The following is a 16,195-nucleotide window of genomic DNA, read 5'->3' on the forward strand; positions in this document are numbered from 1 at the left end:
GCGTTGTGTCGCATTGTGTCGCATTGTGTCGCATTATGTCGCGTTGTGTCGCGTTGTGTCGCGTTGTGTCGCGTTGTGTCGCGTTGTGACGCGTTGTGTTGATAAATAGGTTTAAAAAGTATCAAAACCTTCAGTGTTGGATTTTAAAAAATTTCAGCTATTTTTTTTTAATTGGTTGATAATAATTTTTTAATTTTTTTTTATGTATCGAATAAGAATTTTTTTAGAAGCTCGTTTAAAAAAAATCAAAAATGATTTCGTATACAAGAAACTAAATGGCATAATTAGTTTGATGATTAAAACTATTTTAAAATTAATTTAATCCCTCTTTACATATCTTTTCAATTTTATTAAATACACAGCCACACAAAAAAATAGTTCTGTCCTGGGGTTGCGACTAACTATAGTTTTTGGGTCGCTGAACCCGAATCCGAAGTCCGTTTTGCCCTATCACGTCAGGTTTTCGAGATAACCTAAAAAAAATGTCACGAAAAAACAAAAGTGTGAATATGTTAGTCGTATGTTTTTTGTGTCGCGAATCCGAAGTTTTTTTTTGCCGTATCACGTCAGGTTTTTGAGATATCCTCAAAAAATGTCAGATAAGAACTTTTTTTTTGGTTTTGACATTTTCGGATTCGGGTTCAGCGACCCAAAAACTATATGAAAATCATAGTCGCAACCCCAGGTTAGAACTTGTTTTTTTTTTTTGTGTGGCTGTCATAATTAAATTAAGAATGCTATACAAAACTTTAACATATGAACAAACTTTTACATATAATAAAATTCAAAACGTGAAATATTTAAAAAAAAAATTAGGGTTGAAAATATTTATTTTTTTTTTGTACAAAAAATCAAAGTTAAATAATTTTTTTTTAAATTTTGAATTTTTATTGACCAATAGTTTTAAATGTCTAACCTTTTTTTTTTTATTCAGAGTGCAACGCTAGACGTAAGTTACAACTTAATGACAACTTATTATGCATTATATTACGCAGGAATTTTACAAACAAAATCCATATGTGTGTGGATCAGAATCAAAACCCATTATATCCACTTTTCAAAAAAAATGACTTAGGTATGAGGTTTTGTTTCTAGTATTCAAATACATACGTTGCGCCCAAGTTTGAGTCTCTAACTACATTTTTTGGCGTAGAAATCAGACCACAAAGTTAGAGGTTAATTTCAAAACCCATTTTATCCACTTGAGTTTTTGTTTCAAAACCCATTATATCCAAACAATTTTATTCGCATCAAAATCCATTATATCCATTCAAAATATTATTTCTAAAATAAATTTGAAATTCAAAAACCATTTTATCTATGGGATGAAATTAGATGGGAATATCCGAAAATTTATACGGATTTTTGAAAAAAAAATTTCGGCATTTAGGTTTGAATTTATTTGTTCAAGAAAGTAGGCGTAGTTAAAAAAAAGGAAATAAAGTTTTCTCGTTTTTAATTGAGTTTTTTTGAATGCCATATTTTCTTATTTTGGCCTGAAATTCAGAGGTGATTTTCAAAATCCATTATATCCATATTTGTTTTGGGTATAGCTCTAAAACTAAAACCCTCAGATCACGATTTCTGGACTTGAATTGTAGGGAATCCTAATTGAATCAATCCTGCATTTAAAAAAGTACTAAAAAATGTTTCGTTTACGAGATACAAGTTTTTCTCGATTTACTCGAAATCAAAAAAAGTGGATAAAATGGGTTTTGATTCTGATCCACACATGTATTTTATATTGTTTTCGAAACAGGATTATAAAAACAAAAACATCATACCCAACCCAAATCCTATAATATTCCTTCATAAATAAAATCTTGATAAAATAGATTTTAACCTAAGTTATCTTATGAACATCAATAAAATGCTCATAGAGCATGAACAATGCGTTTAATGAGACGTTTCATTGCAACATCTGCATCTCCTGTCATTATAAAAAACCTATGCAAGGGAACTTATTATATTTGAATTAGCATTATCTGTCATTCAAGCAATGAATGCATTGAAGTTTTAAGGCGTGCAGCAAATAATCTTCCATCGCTATTGAACAATTTTACTTCTGCATGGTATAACTTCCCATTCCCACCTATGTTTATGTATAATAATAAAAGTCTACCTATAAAAACCTTCGGTAAGTTCAAAGTCAAAATCATACAACTTACAAAACGATCGATTGATTTTACATCAATTGTCGATTCAAATATTTCGCTTCTGCAGACAGCTTGTGTCAAATGGATTTCCATGTATTTTATGTTCATAATGTGCAAATGGAAATAAATCACTGAGCGATTTATATTAATTTATTAAAAAAAAAAAGAATAAGAAATCTAAGAAAATAAATGAGATCATTTAGCGGAGCACGTTTGAAATTTGTAGCAGTTGGGGTCTTGAGTAACGTAACAATAATTACTAATGGCAGCTATTCATAATATTATCATTGGAATCGTGGTTTTAATTACATGGTATGTCACAATTTGTCACAATGGGCGTGTTTATAAGTTGCAATTGTAACGCTGAGATTTATATGAAATAATAAACTATGAGTATTTGTTATGTGCATGATAGTGGCTTGGAGGGACGGTTTATTACGTCATATTTGAAATAGATTTTAAAGGATCTTTTTTTATATAAACAAACACGTGATATTCAACCCAATCATATATCAACATGTGCCATGTTAGGTTGCTGGTGTGCAAACTGGATCGATTAAATTGTTAGCATGGAAAGGAATGCACACCAGACAACAATCGACAGGCTTTTCTCTAACGATTTTCTTGTCCGTAAACGGATTATTAATATAAAGATATGGGCATTTTTTAGTTTAGAAAGAAGATGTTGATAAAGTATAATTCAAAAACTTTGTTACAAAATTAACAATAAAAAAAAGGAATCATGTGTGGTAGGTACTTTATTTAAAGGTATTTTATAGTGCTAGGTGCAGTAACAGTTAATCCGAGAATACTTTTTAAGGTCATGGATCTAAAACAGAAAATTAAAAAAAAATACATGTACATTATGTATTTAATCAGAGGTTTATATAGCAACTATAACTGGAGCGATTTTCTTCAAACTTGATAGTAAACAGTTTTGGGTGATTCCCTAGAGGACAAATTGAAATTTTTTTTAGAACCAAAACTTACGGTACCTGTCATATAACGGAAATAGAATAGTTACTTTTTTCAAGAACTGATCTAATGATATTGATTAAAATGTTTAATGTAGTCTTAAAAATCATAAGAGCCAACTTTTGAAATAAAAGAAATATTTTTTGTGCTGTTGTTACGCTACCTGCCATAGAAGGTTTTTTTTTTATTTATGCTTTTCTTGAAAACGACACAGCTGATTTCAACCAAAATTGTTTACAGAAAAATTAAAGTAATCGTTATATAAAAAATTTACAATATTTTCAAAAAATTCATTTTTGGATTAAAAAAAAAATATATACAGCTGTGTTCAAAATAATAGTAGTGCCTGCAACAAAATAACATTTTTTATATTTACGGTGCTTCTACGGTTAAAAATTTATTTTCTTTGATGTCAAAGTTTGAAGCGGTGAATTACTAATAAATGTATCGTAGTTTTAAAATGAAAAAGAAGGTGCCAAATAATTTGTTATTGACTTTTGGTTGAACCTTCTGATGTGTCGTTTCAAATCCAGAAGGCTTTAAGTCTGGATTGCAGTGCAGAGACCATTCGGGGGCGACTGTTAGAGACTAATTTGTACGCTTTAAGTCCACGAAAAGTTCCGCGAAACATGTTAAAAAGCGAAACCGGCCAGCGAAATAATGGTGTAACATATTGTTTACTGATGAGGGCAAATTTGTCCTCTTTGGTGGTACTAGATCTCCACAATACGTCCGACGTCCACCCAATACGGAATATGTTCCATAGTGTACGACGAAAACAGTTAATCATGGAGGGTCAAACATTTTAGTATTTTAACATATTTCTTTGTTAATAGCGGAACTTTTCGTGGACTTCAAGCGTACGAATGGTCACTGCAATGCAATCCAGGCTTAAAGCCTTCTGGATTTGAAACGACGATGCAGAAGGTTCAACTTTGCTCATCTGGACAATACGCCTGTCGTCTACGATGGTCTTTTTTCTTTTTCTACAGCGCGTTTCGGGTCTTTTGTTGAGTTTATTGCATTGCAGGGGAGCATCCTAATATAACCTTGAATTTCCAAGTAGGTTTTCCCTTCTTCAAGCAGCTTTCGTAAAAGTTTCCGTTATCCGAACTGCAGTGTTTTGCTCTTCGAACTTTAAATAGATTAAAACCGAAACAAATCGTTTTTTGTTGAAAAATTGTTCAAATTATATGAGTACTTAAATTTAAACCAAAAAAAAATTTCTAAGTTATAAACCGCTTTTAAATTCTTCAAAAATAACTTTAACTACTATTATTTTGAACAGGTCAAATTAGAAAGAACAACCAAAGGTCAATAACAAATTATTTGGCACCTTCTTTTTCATTTTAAAACTACGATACATTTATTAGTAATTTACCCCTTCAAACTTTGACATCAAAGAAATTAAATTTTTAACCGTAGAAGCACCGTATATATAACATATGTTATTTTGTTGCAAGCACTACTATTATATTGAACACAACTGTATGTACCAATTTTAATTTTTTTTTTTTTTTTTAATCAAGCAAAGATTTTGAAACAGGTTGATGAATTTAATCAAAGTTTCGTTTTAAGTGTTGAATAATGTTTTCTTAAGAACGGCATACCAACTTTTTTGTGAAAAAAATTTGACCTACAGTCAACATTGGTAATTCAGTAGATTGCGTATATTTTTTAATTGGAAATTTCTTTTAGATTTAATAGCCTGTTTCGACTAGAACCTAAAATGAGATAATTTCGCAAATTATCTCATTTAGAATATCATGAAAATTATGAAATTGAAATAATTTCCTGTATGTTAGAAAAAATCGGATACAAATTTTATAAATTAGTACTTTTTAAATGGCAGTAATATTGTAGCTAAAAAAAAATTTATACTCATGATCCTGAACAAAGGGAATAATAAAATTGTTCAGCTGAGCAAAAAGTTGAGAATTCTTCAACAGCCACAGTTACACCATTGTATTCAGGGGGTAAATTAGGTGTCATAGTATTTGTATGCATCAAAAGGGTCAATTTTTCAAACAAATCATATAAAACAACTATAGTTTTTTTCCAATTCGGTAGCTTAGCTACTCAGTTGTTGGTCTTATTTGCAAAACAACAACAAGAAATACTGACTTATATAATTTGTTTTTGTTTTGCGTTTGTAATGAAAAATGAGGTGTACAAAAACCACGGCTTATGCAAAAAAGGGGGGCAAGATGTTGAATAATATTCAAGTTTTTAAATATGTTCCAATATTAAATAAAATTCAAAAATCATTTTACAACCGCTAGACACCACTGTGTTTTTAAATTAATTAAAAGAGAATTTATTTGAAAATCACAGAGTAGATTGTTCAAAAAAATTATTTGATTCTACTTGACTGAAGACTCTTGACAGACAAACACAACAAAATTAAGCAACAGATAGTCTCGCCGGTACTGTGCGTTGTGCATTGATTAAATATATTTCGACAACAATGTATAAAGAAACGCAAAAACGACTCGCAGTGAGTTTATAAATACATTTTTATACACCATTGGCCTTCTAGACACAGGATTACCAGGTAATATGATTTTATTTAGATTAAAAATGGATGGGAAAGGTAGGTATTTGGCGTGTTGAACTCTAATCCAAAAATTAGAAATATTCTATCAAGTCACGTTTTGATAAACTAACTTTAGAAAAACAAAAAAAAAACAAATATTTTTTTTATTTTTTTTACAGAAAATCATTACTGAAATTTGTGGCTATTTCGTAGGGCCTTATTTCACGTTAATGATAACACCATTTAAACACACCGATAGTTTAAAAAAATAAAGTTTCTTCTACCACTGGGGGAGAATAAAGTTTTCCATTTTAAAATTTTTGATATAATGTAGATCAGTAGGGAATTAGGGACAGTTAATTTTATCGGTTTATTTTGTATTTTAATTCGAAGTCTTAAAAAATATGCTACTCAATGTGTTTTATTTTCAAGTTTGACTTTGAAACGAATAATTTCAAGAACCATTGCTTGGAATAACTTTATTTAAAATTTAAAATTAAGTATGAAATTCCGCCTTTCAAAAAAACAACAATTCATAATTGAGGCTATGAGAACAATAGTGGCGTAAGCCACAAAAAGGAAGTTTTGAGCTACGAGTGATTTAAGATAGAGGGTTTTTCAAAACAACCCTTTTTTTAATGCCATCTTGTTCTGAGTGTATCAAGCTGCATAAATCTATTTTTGTAATAAAGTAGATATATTAAGAGACCAAGTTTTTATGAAAAACTCATTTTTGAAAAAAAACCGGTTACGCCACTATTGCTCTCATAGCCTCAATTATAAATGTTGCTGGTGTTATCTTAAATAATTTTTAGTTATTGTAATAACTAATACTTCCGGTATTGTCTGTCAGGTTTTTATACAGTTTAAAACTTATGTCATATGGCTGAGTGTAGTCACGTAGTTGAAGAAGCTTTAAGAAATATTTGAAATGGTTAAAATTTAAATAAATGATAAGTGTATTCTATTAGAATAAAAAAAATTAAGTTAAAAATCTTTAAAATAAACTTTGCACAAAAAATAAGCGTGTAAAGAGTAAATTTCTTTTAAGCTTCAACTCTAACTCAATTTTTGTTTTCAACTTTATGGATTTACGTTTTCTAAATAGAAACAAAAAATATATTTTTTTCATATCAACTTCTTACGATTAACTTCCTAATCGTTATGCCCGAAAATTAAAATGTGTGACACTCGAAACAATATTTCGCTAACACTAACACAATATTTTTCTAATCCTTCAGCAGCACTTAACTAATGTATTAAATTGCCCATGAATTTCAAAAATTTACTTTCGTGTAACACCTGAAACGAGTACTTGTTTTATCAATATCATTTGTAATAATACAAAATCACAACTTTGCCAAAAGATAATTCTAGATAAAAGGTTTTTATGAACATTTAATAATCAAGATTTTCGTATAGTACGTTACCAATTTATGTGTACAAATGTAGCACGAAACAATGAAATTAAATTAAATACCTACTGTTGGCAACCATTATATTAAACTCGCACACAAAATGAAAAGTATTTCGTATGAATGTGTATAGCCAAATAGAAATGGTGTACGCAACACATGTTTAAAGTAATCTCAACATGTGGAGAATAAAGATACAATATACTTGCATACACTCTCAAAACGATCAAATAATTTTTGGTTTATTTTTATTAAAGCACTTCCACTTAGTTTCGTCGGTTCTTCTGAAATTGTCGGACTTTTGTAGTCCGTTTAAGCAAATTTTTATAAAACAAAAAACAAAACTCTTTACTCTATTTACTTTAAAAGATACAATTCTATATAAAAAAAATGATTATCACGCAATGAAATCACGTTTTTTCAACGCAAAAATAATTATCATTACTCATTGCGGAAAGTTCAAGTGAAATTTGTGAAAAGTGAAGGTAAGGGCAATAACTCGCAGTCGGGGTATTATTTACGAACTACTTAATATACACATCAACAAGTTTGCAACATAAGCAAATCGGCATTTTGATTTTCCTTTCCTATACCGCTCTCTCTATACCCTATGAACTCTGATTGAACATCATTATTCGTCGACTTTTCTTGATTGCAACCGCATGTTTTTTTTTTTGCGTTGCCTTATAACTATTTTGTATGATATAGATCGCACGCGCAGGTAATTAACATCAAATTGTATTTTCTAAGTTCGATTACATTCCAAAAGTGTACTGAATGCAAAGGGTTCCCTTCCAAGATACGAACAAAAGTGTAACTTTAGAACGAAACAAACTGTGGATTGTGTAAGCAACATCAATGACGGAAATCTATCAGCAAACAGCGATTCTCATGTGAATTTGTATTGATATCTTTATTATTATGGACTTTTAAGATACATTGTGTGGATTTGTGGTTGTTGTCGGTCGGTTTGGGAAGCCTTAGAAATTGTAAAGTAAAAAAAAAAAAATGCAAACCATGAGACTAATTGAAATGTTGCTTTAATAATAATTTTTATTTATTTTTCAAATGTGAAAACTACGACCGGAAATTGTGGTAAAAGATACATGACTATACTCGTATAGTCTGGGATCTAGTAGTTAGGTATTGTGCAGCTGGTTTTTGTGGCGAATAAATGTGTATATACATCAGTGAACGACTTAAAAGAATATGTTGTACTAACTTAACCACAGAAATATACCGGAATTGGAAGATTACCTGCAATTTTGATTGAATATTTAAATCTAAGCTTAATATTAATTCAATTTGTTAAAAAAAGATAATAGTTACTTCTTCAGATTTCTTAGATTTCAGAGAATATCTTCTTGAAAATCAGTTAAGAAATTAAAGATTAAACAAATTTTCCTCAGGGTATACCCCTCTTAAACGCACTCAAAATGTTCTATACAATGACACAAGAAAATAGTAAATTAAAATATAAGTTCGTAAGATACATAGATAAATTCTTAAGTGTACAAGATTAGTTGAAGAAGATAATTTTCAGCTCTCATGTTTTTTAGCTGACGGATCACTATTATGCGTTTTTTATTTGAATTACTGAATCAATTTGGTTGAAGCATTTAAAGATTTTATCTACTTAAAAAGTTCATGAGTTGAGCTGTACACTACTTTTAGCAAGAATTTATAAATTGTCCATTATTATAGAAAAAAAAATTTTTCGGGCGGGTTTCCTAGTTGAGTACGGGTACCTAATACAAATTAAAAATTTCTGCACTCTTCTTAGGGCCAATTAAAAAAAACGGGTTCAGAATTGATTCAAGTCTGTAATCTACTTATTTCACCGAATAGCATGTGGTTTATAAATATTGAAACAGAATTGGACATGTATCCAAGTAGCCCTGAATATTGCTTGTATATATTTGAAGTTCAAAAGGACTTGTTAGTACTATTTTTTATAAAATTGTTACTTTTGAAATTAAGGAATCTAGAATTTTTGCAATGACCAATGACTGAAGGTCCAAAAACCCATTTTTTGACTCTAAAACCAGATTTTGGGGTATAATGAAATTTGTATGTACACATAATTTAGTATCCGGTGCAACAAGTCTTACGCTCACCACAACAAGCGTTTTAGGTAACAAACTTATTCTCTTGAGATCAAAGCCATGATAACATATACCTACATAGTAGGGTGGGTCAAAAACATCGAAAATTTTTTTTTTGATTTGGTACTTCGAAAAATCGATTGCTAGACCCCTCTAGAATATACACACCAAATATGAGCTCTTTATATTAATGGGAAGGTCCTCCGCTTTGCAATTTTCCATTTTTACATCAAGCTTCTACTAAAAAAAAATAATTTTTTTATTAATTGACTTTTTAGCAAATTTCTTTTCATATTCTTGTAGGAAATTGAACGCTCTACAAAAAAGGCCCTGTACACTTTTTTCGTTTATCTAACCGTTGAATAGATATTTGAGGTCCAAAAATCGAGAAAATCTTTAAAAATTCGTTTTTTGTTCTTAATTTTGTAACAAATTGAAAAATTATAATGATCAAACGCGCAAGACATATTCTTGTTGAAAATTGATTGCTCCACAAAAAAAGTCTTATTAACTTTTTTCATTAATCTAACCATTCTAAAGATATTCGAGGTCAAAGTTAAAAAAAAATATAAAAACATTTTATATTTTTAAAAAATTTCTAATTCACTGAAACTTCATTATTTTCAAATTAGCAAGATATATTCTTGTAGGGGCTTAAACGTTCTACAAAAAATTCCTTGGAATGAAATTGATTGCTTTAACCGTTTAGAAGATATTCGTATCCAAACCAATGCTCACTGATTTCAATAGTTTTCTTATGACCCGTATGCATTGCGATTTGGATACGAATATCTTCTAAACGGTTAATGCAATCAATTTCATTCCAAGGAATTTTTTGTAGAACGTTTAAGCCCCTACAAGAATATATCTTGCTAATTTAAAAATAATGAAGTTTCAGTGAATTAGAAATTTTTTAAAAATATAAAATGTTTTTATATTTTTTTTTAACTTTGACCTCGAATATCTTTAGAATGGTTAGATTAATGAAAAAAGTTAATAAGACTTTTTTTGTGGAGCAATCAATTTTCAACAAGAATATGTCTTGCGCGTTTGATCATTATAATTTTTCAATTTGTTACAAAATTAAGAACAAAAAACGAATTTTTAAAGATTTTCTCGATTTTTGGACCTCAAATATCTATTCAACGGTTAGATAAACGAAAAAAGTGTACAGGGCCTTTTTTGTAGAGCGTTCAATTTCCTACAAGAATATGAAAAGAAATTTGCTAAAAAGTCAATTAATAAAAAAATTATTTTTTTTTAGTAGAAGCTTGATGTAAAAATGGAAAATTGCAAAGCGGAGGACCTTCCCATTAATATAAAGAGCTCATATTTGGTGTGTATATTCTAGAGGGGTCTAGCAATCGATTTTTCGGAGTACCAAATCAAAAAAAAGAATTTCGATTTTTTTGACCCACCCTACTACATAGTGGTCTATCGGATCGCAAAAATTGAGGTTTTCAGATTAAGGGTAAAATGATTGAGCATCATTTGTTTATTAGGAATGTGATATATGCAATGTGAACTAAACCTACTCACTGAATTTGAACAATCTCGTTCCCCCTGAAATGAGCCGTAAGGAGATTCCAGATTATTTCAAATCGATATCGGAACAGATAAAGCTATACCAACCAAGCATAACAAAATAAAGAAAACACTTAAGCTGGATCCACACTAGGTTGATCAACACATTTAACATACGTTCCAAATCGACATACTGAACAGATAAAAATTTATTTATTATTCTTACTGATACATATAGGACATATCTGAGCCCACACATCAATTGAACCAGTTTGGAAAGGTTTAACTATTCATTATGTCGATTTGGAACGTATGTTGAACGTGTTGATCAACCTAGTGTGGATCCAGCTTTAGAGTTATCAGGATTATACATATATTCAAAATGATCATTTAAACTATAAATATGTAATACATATCAAGCAACACTATTATGTTTTTTATTGTCTGTTGGATATAGTATTTATTTTTTTCCCTAATTTCCTTATACAGATTTGATTGCAAAAGTGCTGCACCCACGTTTCTTTAATTTAATTTAAATTAATTTTTGCAGCATGAGGTATTTCAATGCCAGACATGATTTCCCCCTTTTCCGATGATAAATAAATATTTTTAGATAAATTAATATTTACTAGCTACTGAGCAATAAACAAAGCTTTTTAATACATCGTTCATACATTTCCGTTTTAGTGAAGACTTGAGTTGATGGTCGCAGATTATTATTTCTATTGCAGTCAAAAATTAACAAATTGGTGACAATTTGATTGGTCTAAAAGAGGTGCTGCTCTCTTAAGTACCTAAGAAGCAGCTTTCAATGTGGGACTGAAATAACTATGAGATAATTTATTCCACAGGTTGTGGTTTATATTTGAATAGTAATTAAATTCCTGAACCTTATATCTACAACAATCCTTCTTTTTTTGTTATGTTTGTTTAAATGTCCTTATCAAACTCTTTGTTTCTATTGATTTGCCCCAAGAAATCCCAATTCACTTTATAACCATATCTTTAAAAATTTTTTTTATTTTTTTTTATTTTCAGAAATAAATTTAACAAAATGCTTCAGGCAGCTATGTCCAAGAGAAAAACACTCATATTCTCATGTTTTGGCATAGCAATCGGTCTGTGTATAGGAACAGTCCTAAAAAACTATCGAGCCTTAGAAATAGTCAAAAGATGTAATCTCAAACCTGGGAATCCTAATTCACCTTTAGATATAATTGGAATGAAACCGAATGAAACAATTTACAATTCACAAAAGAATTTGGTTTTTGTTGGGGTTATGACGGCCAAAAACTTTATCGAAGGTCGAGCGAAAGCTGTTTATGATACTTGGGGCAAAGAAGTACCAGGACGGATTGCGTTCTTTAGTGCTGAGGGTTCTTATTCTGATGAGTTGCCAGTTATTGGATTGAAAAATGTCGACGATAGATATCCACCACAGAAAAAATCATTCATGATGCTTTATTATATGTATGAGCATTTTATTGACAAATTTGAATGGTTTATTCGGGCTGACGATGATGTCTATATGGAACCAGTTAAATTGGAAAGGTTTTTAAGATCCATTGACAGTTCTAAACCACAATTTATTGGTAAACGATTCCTACATTTTTATTTGAAAAACTGTTATTTTTTTATTTTTTTTTAACAACAGGTCAAGCTGGAAAAGGAAATAGCGAAGAGTTCGGTTTATTGTCATTGGAGTTCGATGAAAACTTTTGTATGGGTGGACCAGGAGTTATACTGAGTAGTGAAACATTACGGAGAGGTATTTATCCATATACATACAAAATATAGAACTACATAAAAATAAAAACAATTCTTTTTCAGTTGCCCCTCATATACCAACTTGTTTGAAAAACTTATACAGCACACATGAAGACGTAGAAATAGGACGATGTGTTCAAAAATTTGCTGGCATTCCCTGTACATGGAACTATGAGGTTTCTTGTTTTTATTATTTGCCTTGTTTTTTCATCATTAACAATCACGTTTATTATTTTTTAGATGCAATACATTTTGAGGCATAATTCTAGCGGAAAAATGGCATTCACTGGAAGTTTAAAACGAAAGGAAATCCACAACGCTATTTCGTTACATCCCATTAAACAAGGACCTCTTATGCATCGATTGCATTCATATATCCAGGTTTGATAAGTTTATCAGTCCTATAAGCTTTGACTTCTTATTTTCTGAATACAAAGTATTTCATGAATAACCTCATTTTAAGAGACAATTAATTATATGAACATTGTTTTTTCATCTCTTCATTTTCTTGTTGGAAAAACGGCTTTTTACAATTCCTTAAAGCTTCCAATTCTTGATACGTGCATTACTGAGCCCTAGGCTCCGAAAACTTCTTTCCTCTCCGGCTTTCGCAATAATAAATAAGACGCACCTAAGCTAGAGTACAACTCTCCTAACCTGTCTAGCACATTTAAAGAGTCTTTTCGTCTACTGGGCGAAATCCAGAACTTAAACTGTCTGAAATATTTTCTCGAGCAACCATCATATAAAGAGCTTTAGTAAAATATTCAATTGTTTTCTATCTGTAAGATGAGTTTGGAAGATGTGGTGACATGGCGCACCAAATAAATAACTTAGGCAAAATATTTCCACGTTCACCAAAATAGTAAACTCAATGCTGTTTTTCTATTTAAAGCTAGACTTCGGAACACATTTTCTTCAAACGACTTCCTCGAAATCTCATTAAGCTAACGACAGACATACAAGACAGACAAACGGTCTTATAATTGTATACTTCTAAGTCTATATTTGTAGGAGGTCCAATTCCACTGGAAATGAAATTTTAAGAGTCAATTTCAACATTGTCATCAGCAAATCTGAGATGTTTTATTTTTGACCTGGGCCTGGTAAAAATAAGAAAGCGCATTTTTTTCCAAAACAGCATTTTGTAAACTTGAATTTATAATTTAAAATACATGTTTTAATTTCTTAAATTATAATTACTACTTAAAAATCATTAATTCCGTTAGTGATCCTTGTTTAAAGGACTTTCGCGATCTACTAGTTGAAATGAAAAAACCTAACAACATCAACCTTTCACTATCCAATATCTTTTAATAAATCATTTATTGAAATTTAAATTTCTAGGGCTTAAAAGCGGAAGAAATTCGCCAGGAATCCCTATTACTACACAGAGATATCGCACGCATGGGAAAACTGTTGGAGATTCCAAATGAAAGTAAATTCTTAGTTCCTGGTATTTCACTTATTCCAGAAATTGAAAACGGCAATCGTTACTTTGAAGATCACAATATATTAGGTAAATTAAATTTTAAAATGATAATTTCTATCTCTTTTAATATGAATGATCTTTGTTTCTAGGCATTAGTCCCGATTTAAACAAATTCACACCCACATCAACAGAAGACCTATTGGAATGGTCATTCATTGCTAGAAGCCTTTACTCAACTGATCATTCTAATCCAAAACATAAAATCGATTCAGCAACACGTGAAGGCTTGGAAGACGTAATTAACGAAGTTATGGAAAATATAAACAACTATTCTCGACAACGGGGACGTGTCATTGAATTCCGTGAATTGCTTTATGGATATTCTCGCTTAAATACTCTCCATGGACAGGATCTCATTCTAGATCTCCTTTTGATCTACAAAAAATATAGAGGAAAAAAGATGACCGTACCAGTACGACGTCATACATACGTGCAGAGATCATTCACTGGAACTTTTATTAAGGAGTTCGAAGAAGATTTCTATAATGTAACTCTGCAGAAAAGTAAGAACGTTTTCTAATTGTAATATTTAGGTCCAAATAATTTAACAGTATTTTTATTTAAGGTCTTTTGAAAAACATGCTCGACAAGGGAATTGAAAAATTCAGCAATTCATTTACAATTCCAGGATTTGGCAATAGCGATCCGGGCTCACAACTTATTAACAAATCCAAAATAACATTCGTATTGCCTATATCAGGGCGTTATAACACTTTCAAGCGGTTCATTGACAATTATGAAGAAGTGGCAATTAAGATGGACACAAACTGTGATTTGGTAATTGTTATGTTTGGAAATCAAACCTCAGTGCGTGAACATTTTAAATTAATCCGAGAATTACGCCAAAGAAATGTTTATCAACAAATTCATTACATTCACCGCAATGAAGAATTCTCCAGAGGTGTTGCTCTCGATTCAGCCGCTAGATCATCATTTATTCAGGAGAATGATATAATTCTCTTTGTCGATGTTGATATGGTTTTCAAATTGGAAACATTACAACGAATTCGAATGAATACGATTCAAGGCAAGCAAGTGTACCTTCCAATTGTATTTAGTCAATACGATCCTAGAAGACGAAATTCAGGCAGATTGCTTGTCAGTGAAATAAACAATGAATCAGGATATTTCCGTCAATATGGATTTGGAATTTGTTCAATATACAAATCTGACATATTGGATCCTGATATAAATGGATTTGATAGAGACATAACCGGTTGGGGTCTGGAGGATGTGAAATTTTTGGAGAAAATTGTTAAAGTTGGTAATCGTCAAGGTTCATTTTTGGTTAACACTGCTGATGTACCAAGTGGTTATAATGAAGCAGCGGAAAAACATCGCCGTTTAAGTATTTTCCGTGCTCCAGATCCATCATTGGTTCATGTGCATCATGATATTGTTTGTGATGTCAATTTGGAAGCCCAACAATATAATATGTGTTTGGGTACAAAAGCCAACACTCTTGGTAGCACAAAGCTAATGGAGGAAATATTTTTAAGTAATAAAGCGAATATAGATTTTATGATTGAATATAATAAGAAAAAAGTGGAAAGATAAATTTAAATAGGTTAAGATGTTTTTGGTTGATTTTTAGAGGCGAGGCGGGATAAAACTAAAAGATGCCAACCTAAAAATAATAAATATAGGTAATTCTGTAAGAATTCCAAAATGGCTAATGTCATTAATTATTTTTTGTACCAAGTAAGAAGTAGGGATAAATAATGAAAATATTTGAAAAATATATTTTTTGTATGTAATGTGCCAGTAAAATTAAGTACACATACCTAGTTTTCTTTTTAGCTAGTAGAAAATTATCATTATTTTTTGGGACACCCTGTGTAACTAGTATTATTTAGTGTAAGAAAAAGCTCTTTCAGGGTTACAGATTTTAAATTTATTTTAAATCCTCGCATGAATATGTAAACTAAGAGATCAATTGTTGTAAAAGTTTTTTGCGGCAGCTAAATTGTTGATTTTTAAATATGAATCTTTGAAAGTTATATTTTTTTAGGTACGAGCAATATTAATAAAATTTTTTTTAAATTAAATTGTACACTGTCTTTACTAAAGGTGAAATAAAATGGTTAAAGAAGATCTAAATTAAAAGTTTTTGAATCGCATTATTCTACTTCTGCTTATATTATTAAGTCTACATGATTTTTAATGTGATAGACATTGCCCCTGGAATTCACACCTCTTTCCGAAAAAAGAATGAATTGCGCCAT

At 30.4% G+C, this 16,195-nt stretch overlaps 1 protein-coding gene across 3 annotated transcripts; it reads left to right on the forward strand.

Annotated features, from left to right (window-relative positions):
- Positions 1 to 7,345: 7,345 nt before the first annotated feature.
- On the forward strand, positions 7,346 to 16,018 carry LOC129908865 (chondroitin sulfate synthase 1). 3 transcript variants are annotated; one of them, XM_055985673.1, is made up of 8 exons: positions 7,346 to 7,567; positions 11,750 to 12,303; positions 12,366 to 12,479; positions 12,542 to 12,654; positions 12,719 to 12,859; positions 13,826 to 13,997; positions 14,060 to 14,473; positions 14,536 to 16,018. In XM_055985673.1, exons 2-8 carry the CDS (start codon positions 11,766 to 11,768, stop codon positions 15,525 to 15,527), a joined length of 2,484 nt encoding a protein of 827 aa, XP_055841648.1. In that variant the 5' UTR covers positions 7,346 to 7,567; positions 11,750 to 11,765; the 3' UTR covers positions 15,528 to 16,018. The 3 variants fall into 3 exon arrangements, with proteins under 3 accessions (XP_055841648.1, XP_055841646.1, XP_055841647.1); XM_055985671.1 differs by lacking the exon at positions 7,346 to 7,567 and adding an exon at positions 7,632 to 7,803; XM_055985672.1 differs by lacking the exon at positions 7,346 to 7,567 and adding an exon at positions 7,951 to 7,975.
- The last annotated feature ends 177 nt before the right edge of the window (positions 16,019 to 16,195 follow it).

This window comes from Episyrphus balteatus, chromosome 2, assembly GCF_945859705.1.
Source record: "Episyrphus balteatus chromosome 2, idEpiBalt1.1, whole genome shotgun sequence".
In the NCBI taxonomy this organism is placed as follows: domain Eukaryota; kingdom Metazoa; phylum Arthropoda; class Insecta; order Diptera; family Syrphidae; genus Episyrphus; species Episyrphus balteatus.

Bases quoted from the DNA above. Each gene is read 5' to 3' on its own strand.
- LOC129908865 (XM_055985671.1), top strand. From the start codon at position 7,745: ATGTTTTTTTTTTTGCGTTGCCTTATAACTATTTTGTATGATATAGAT. The intron at 12,860-13,825 runs GTTTGATAAGTT...TTAAATTTCTAG, and splicing joins GATTGCATTCATATATCCAG to GGCTTAAAAGCGGAAGAAAT. The intron at 13,998-14,059 runs GTAAATTAAATT...CTTTGTTTCTAG, and splicing joins TGAAGATCACAATATATTAG to GCATTAGTCCCGATTTAAAC.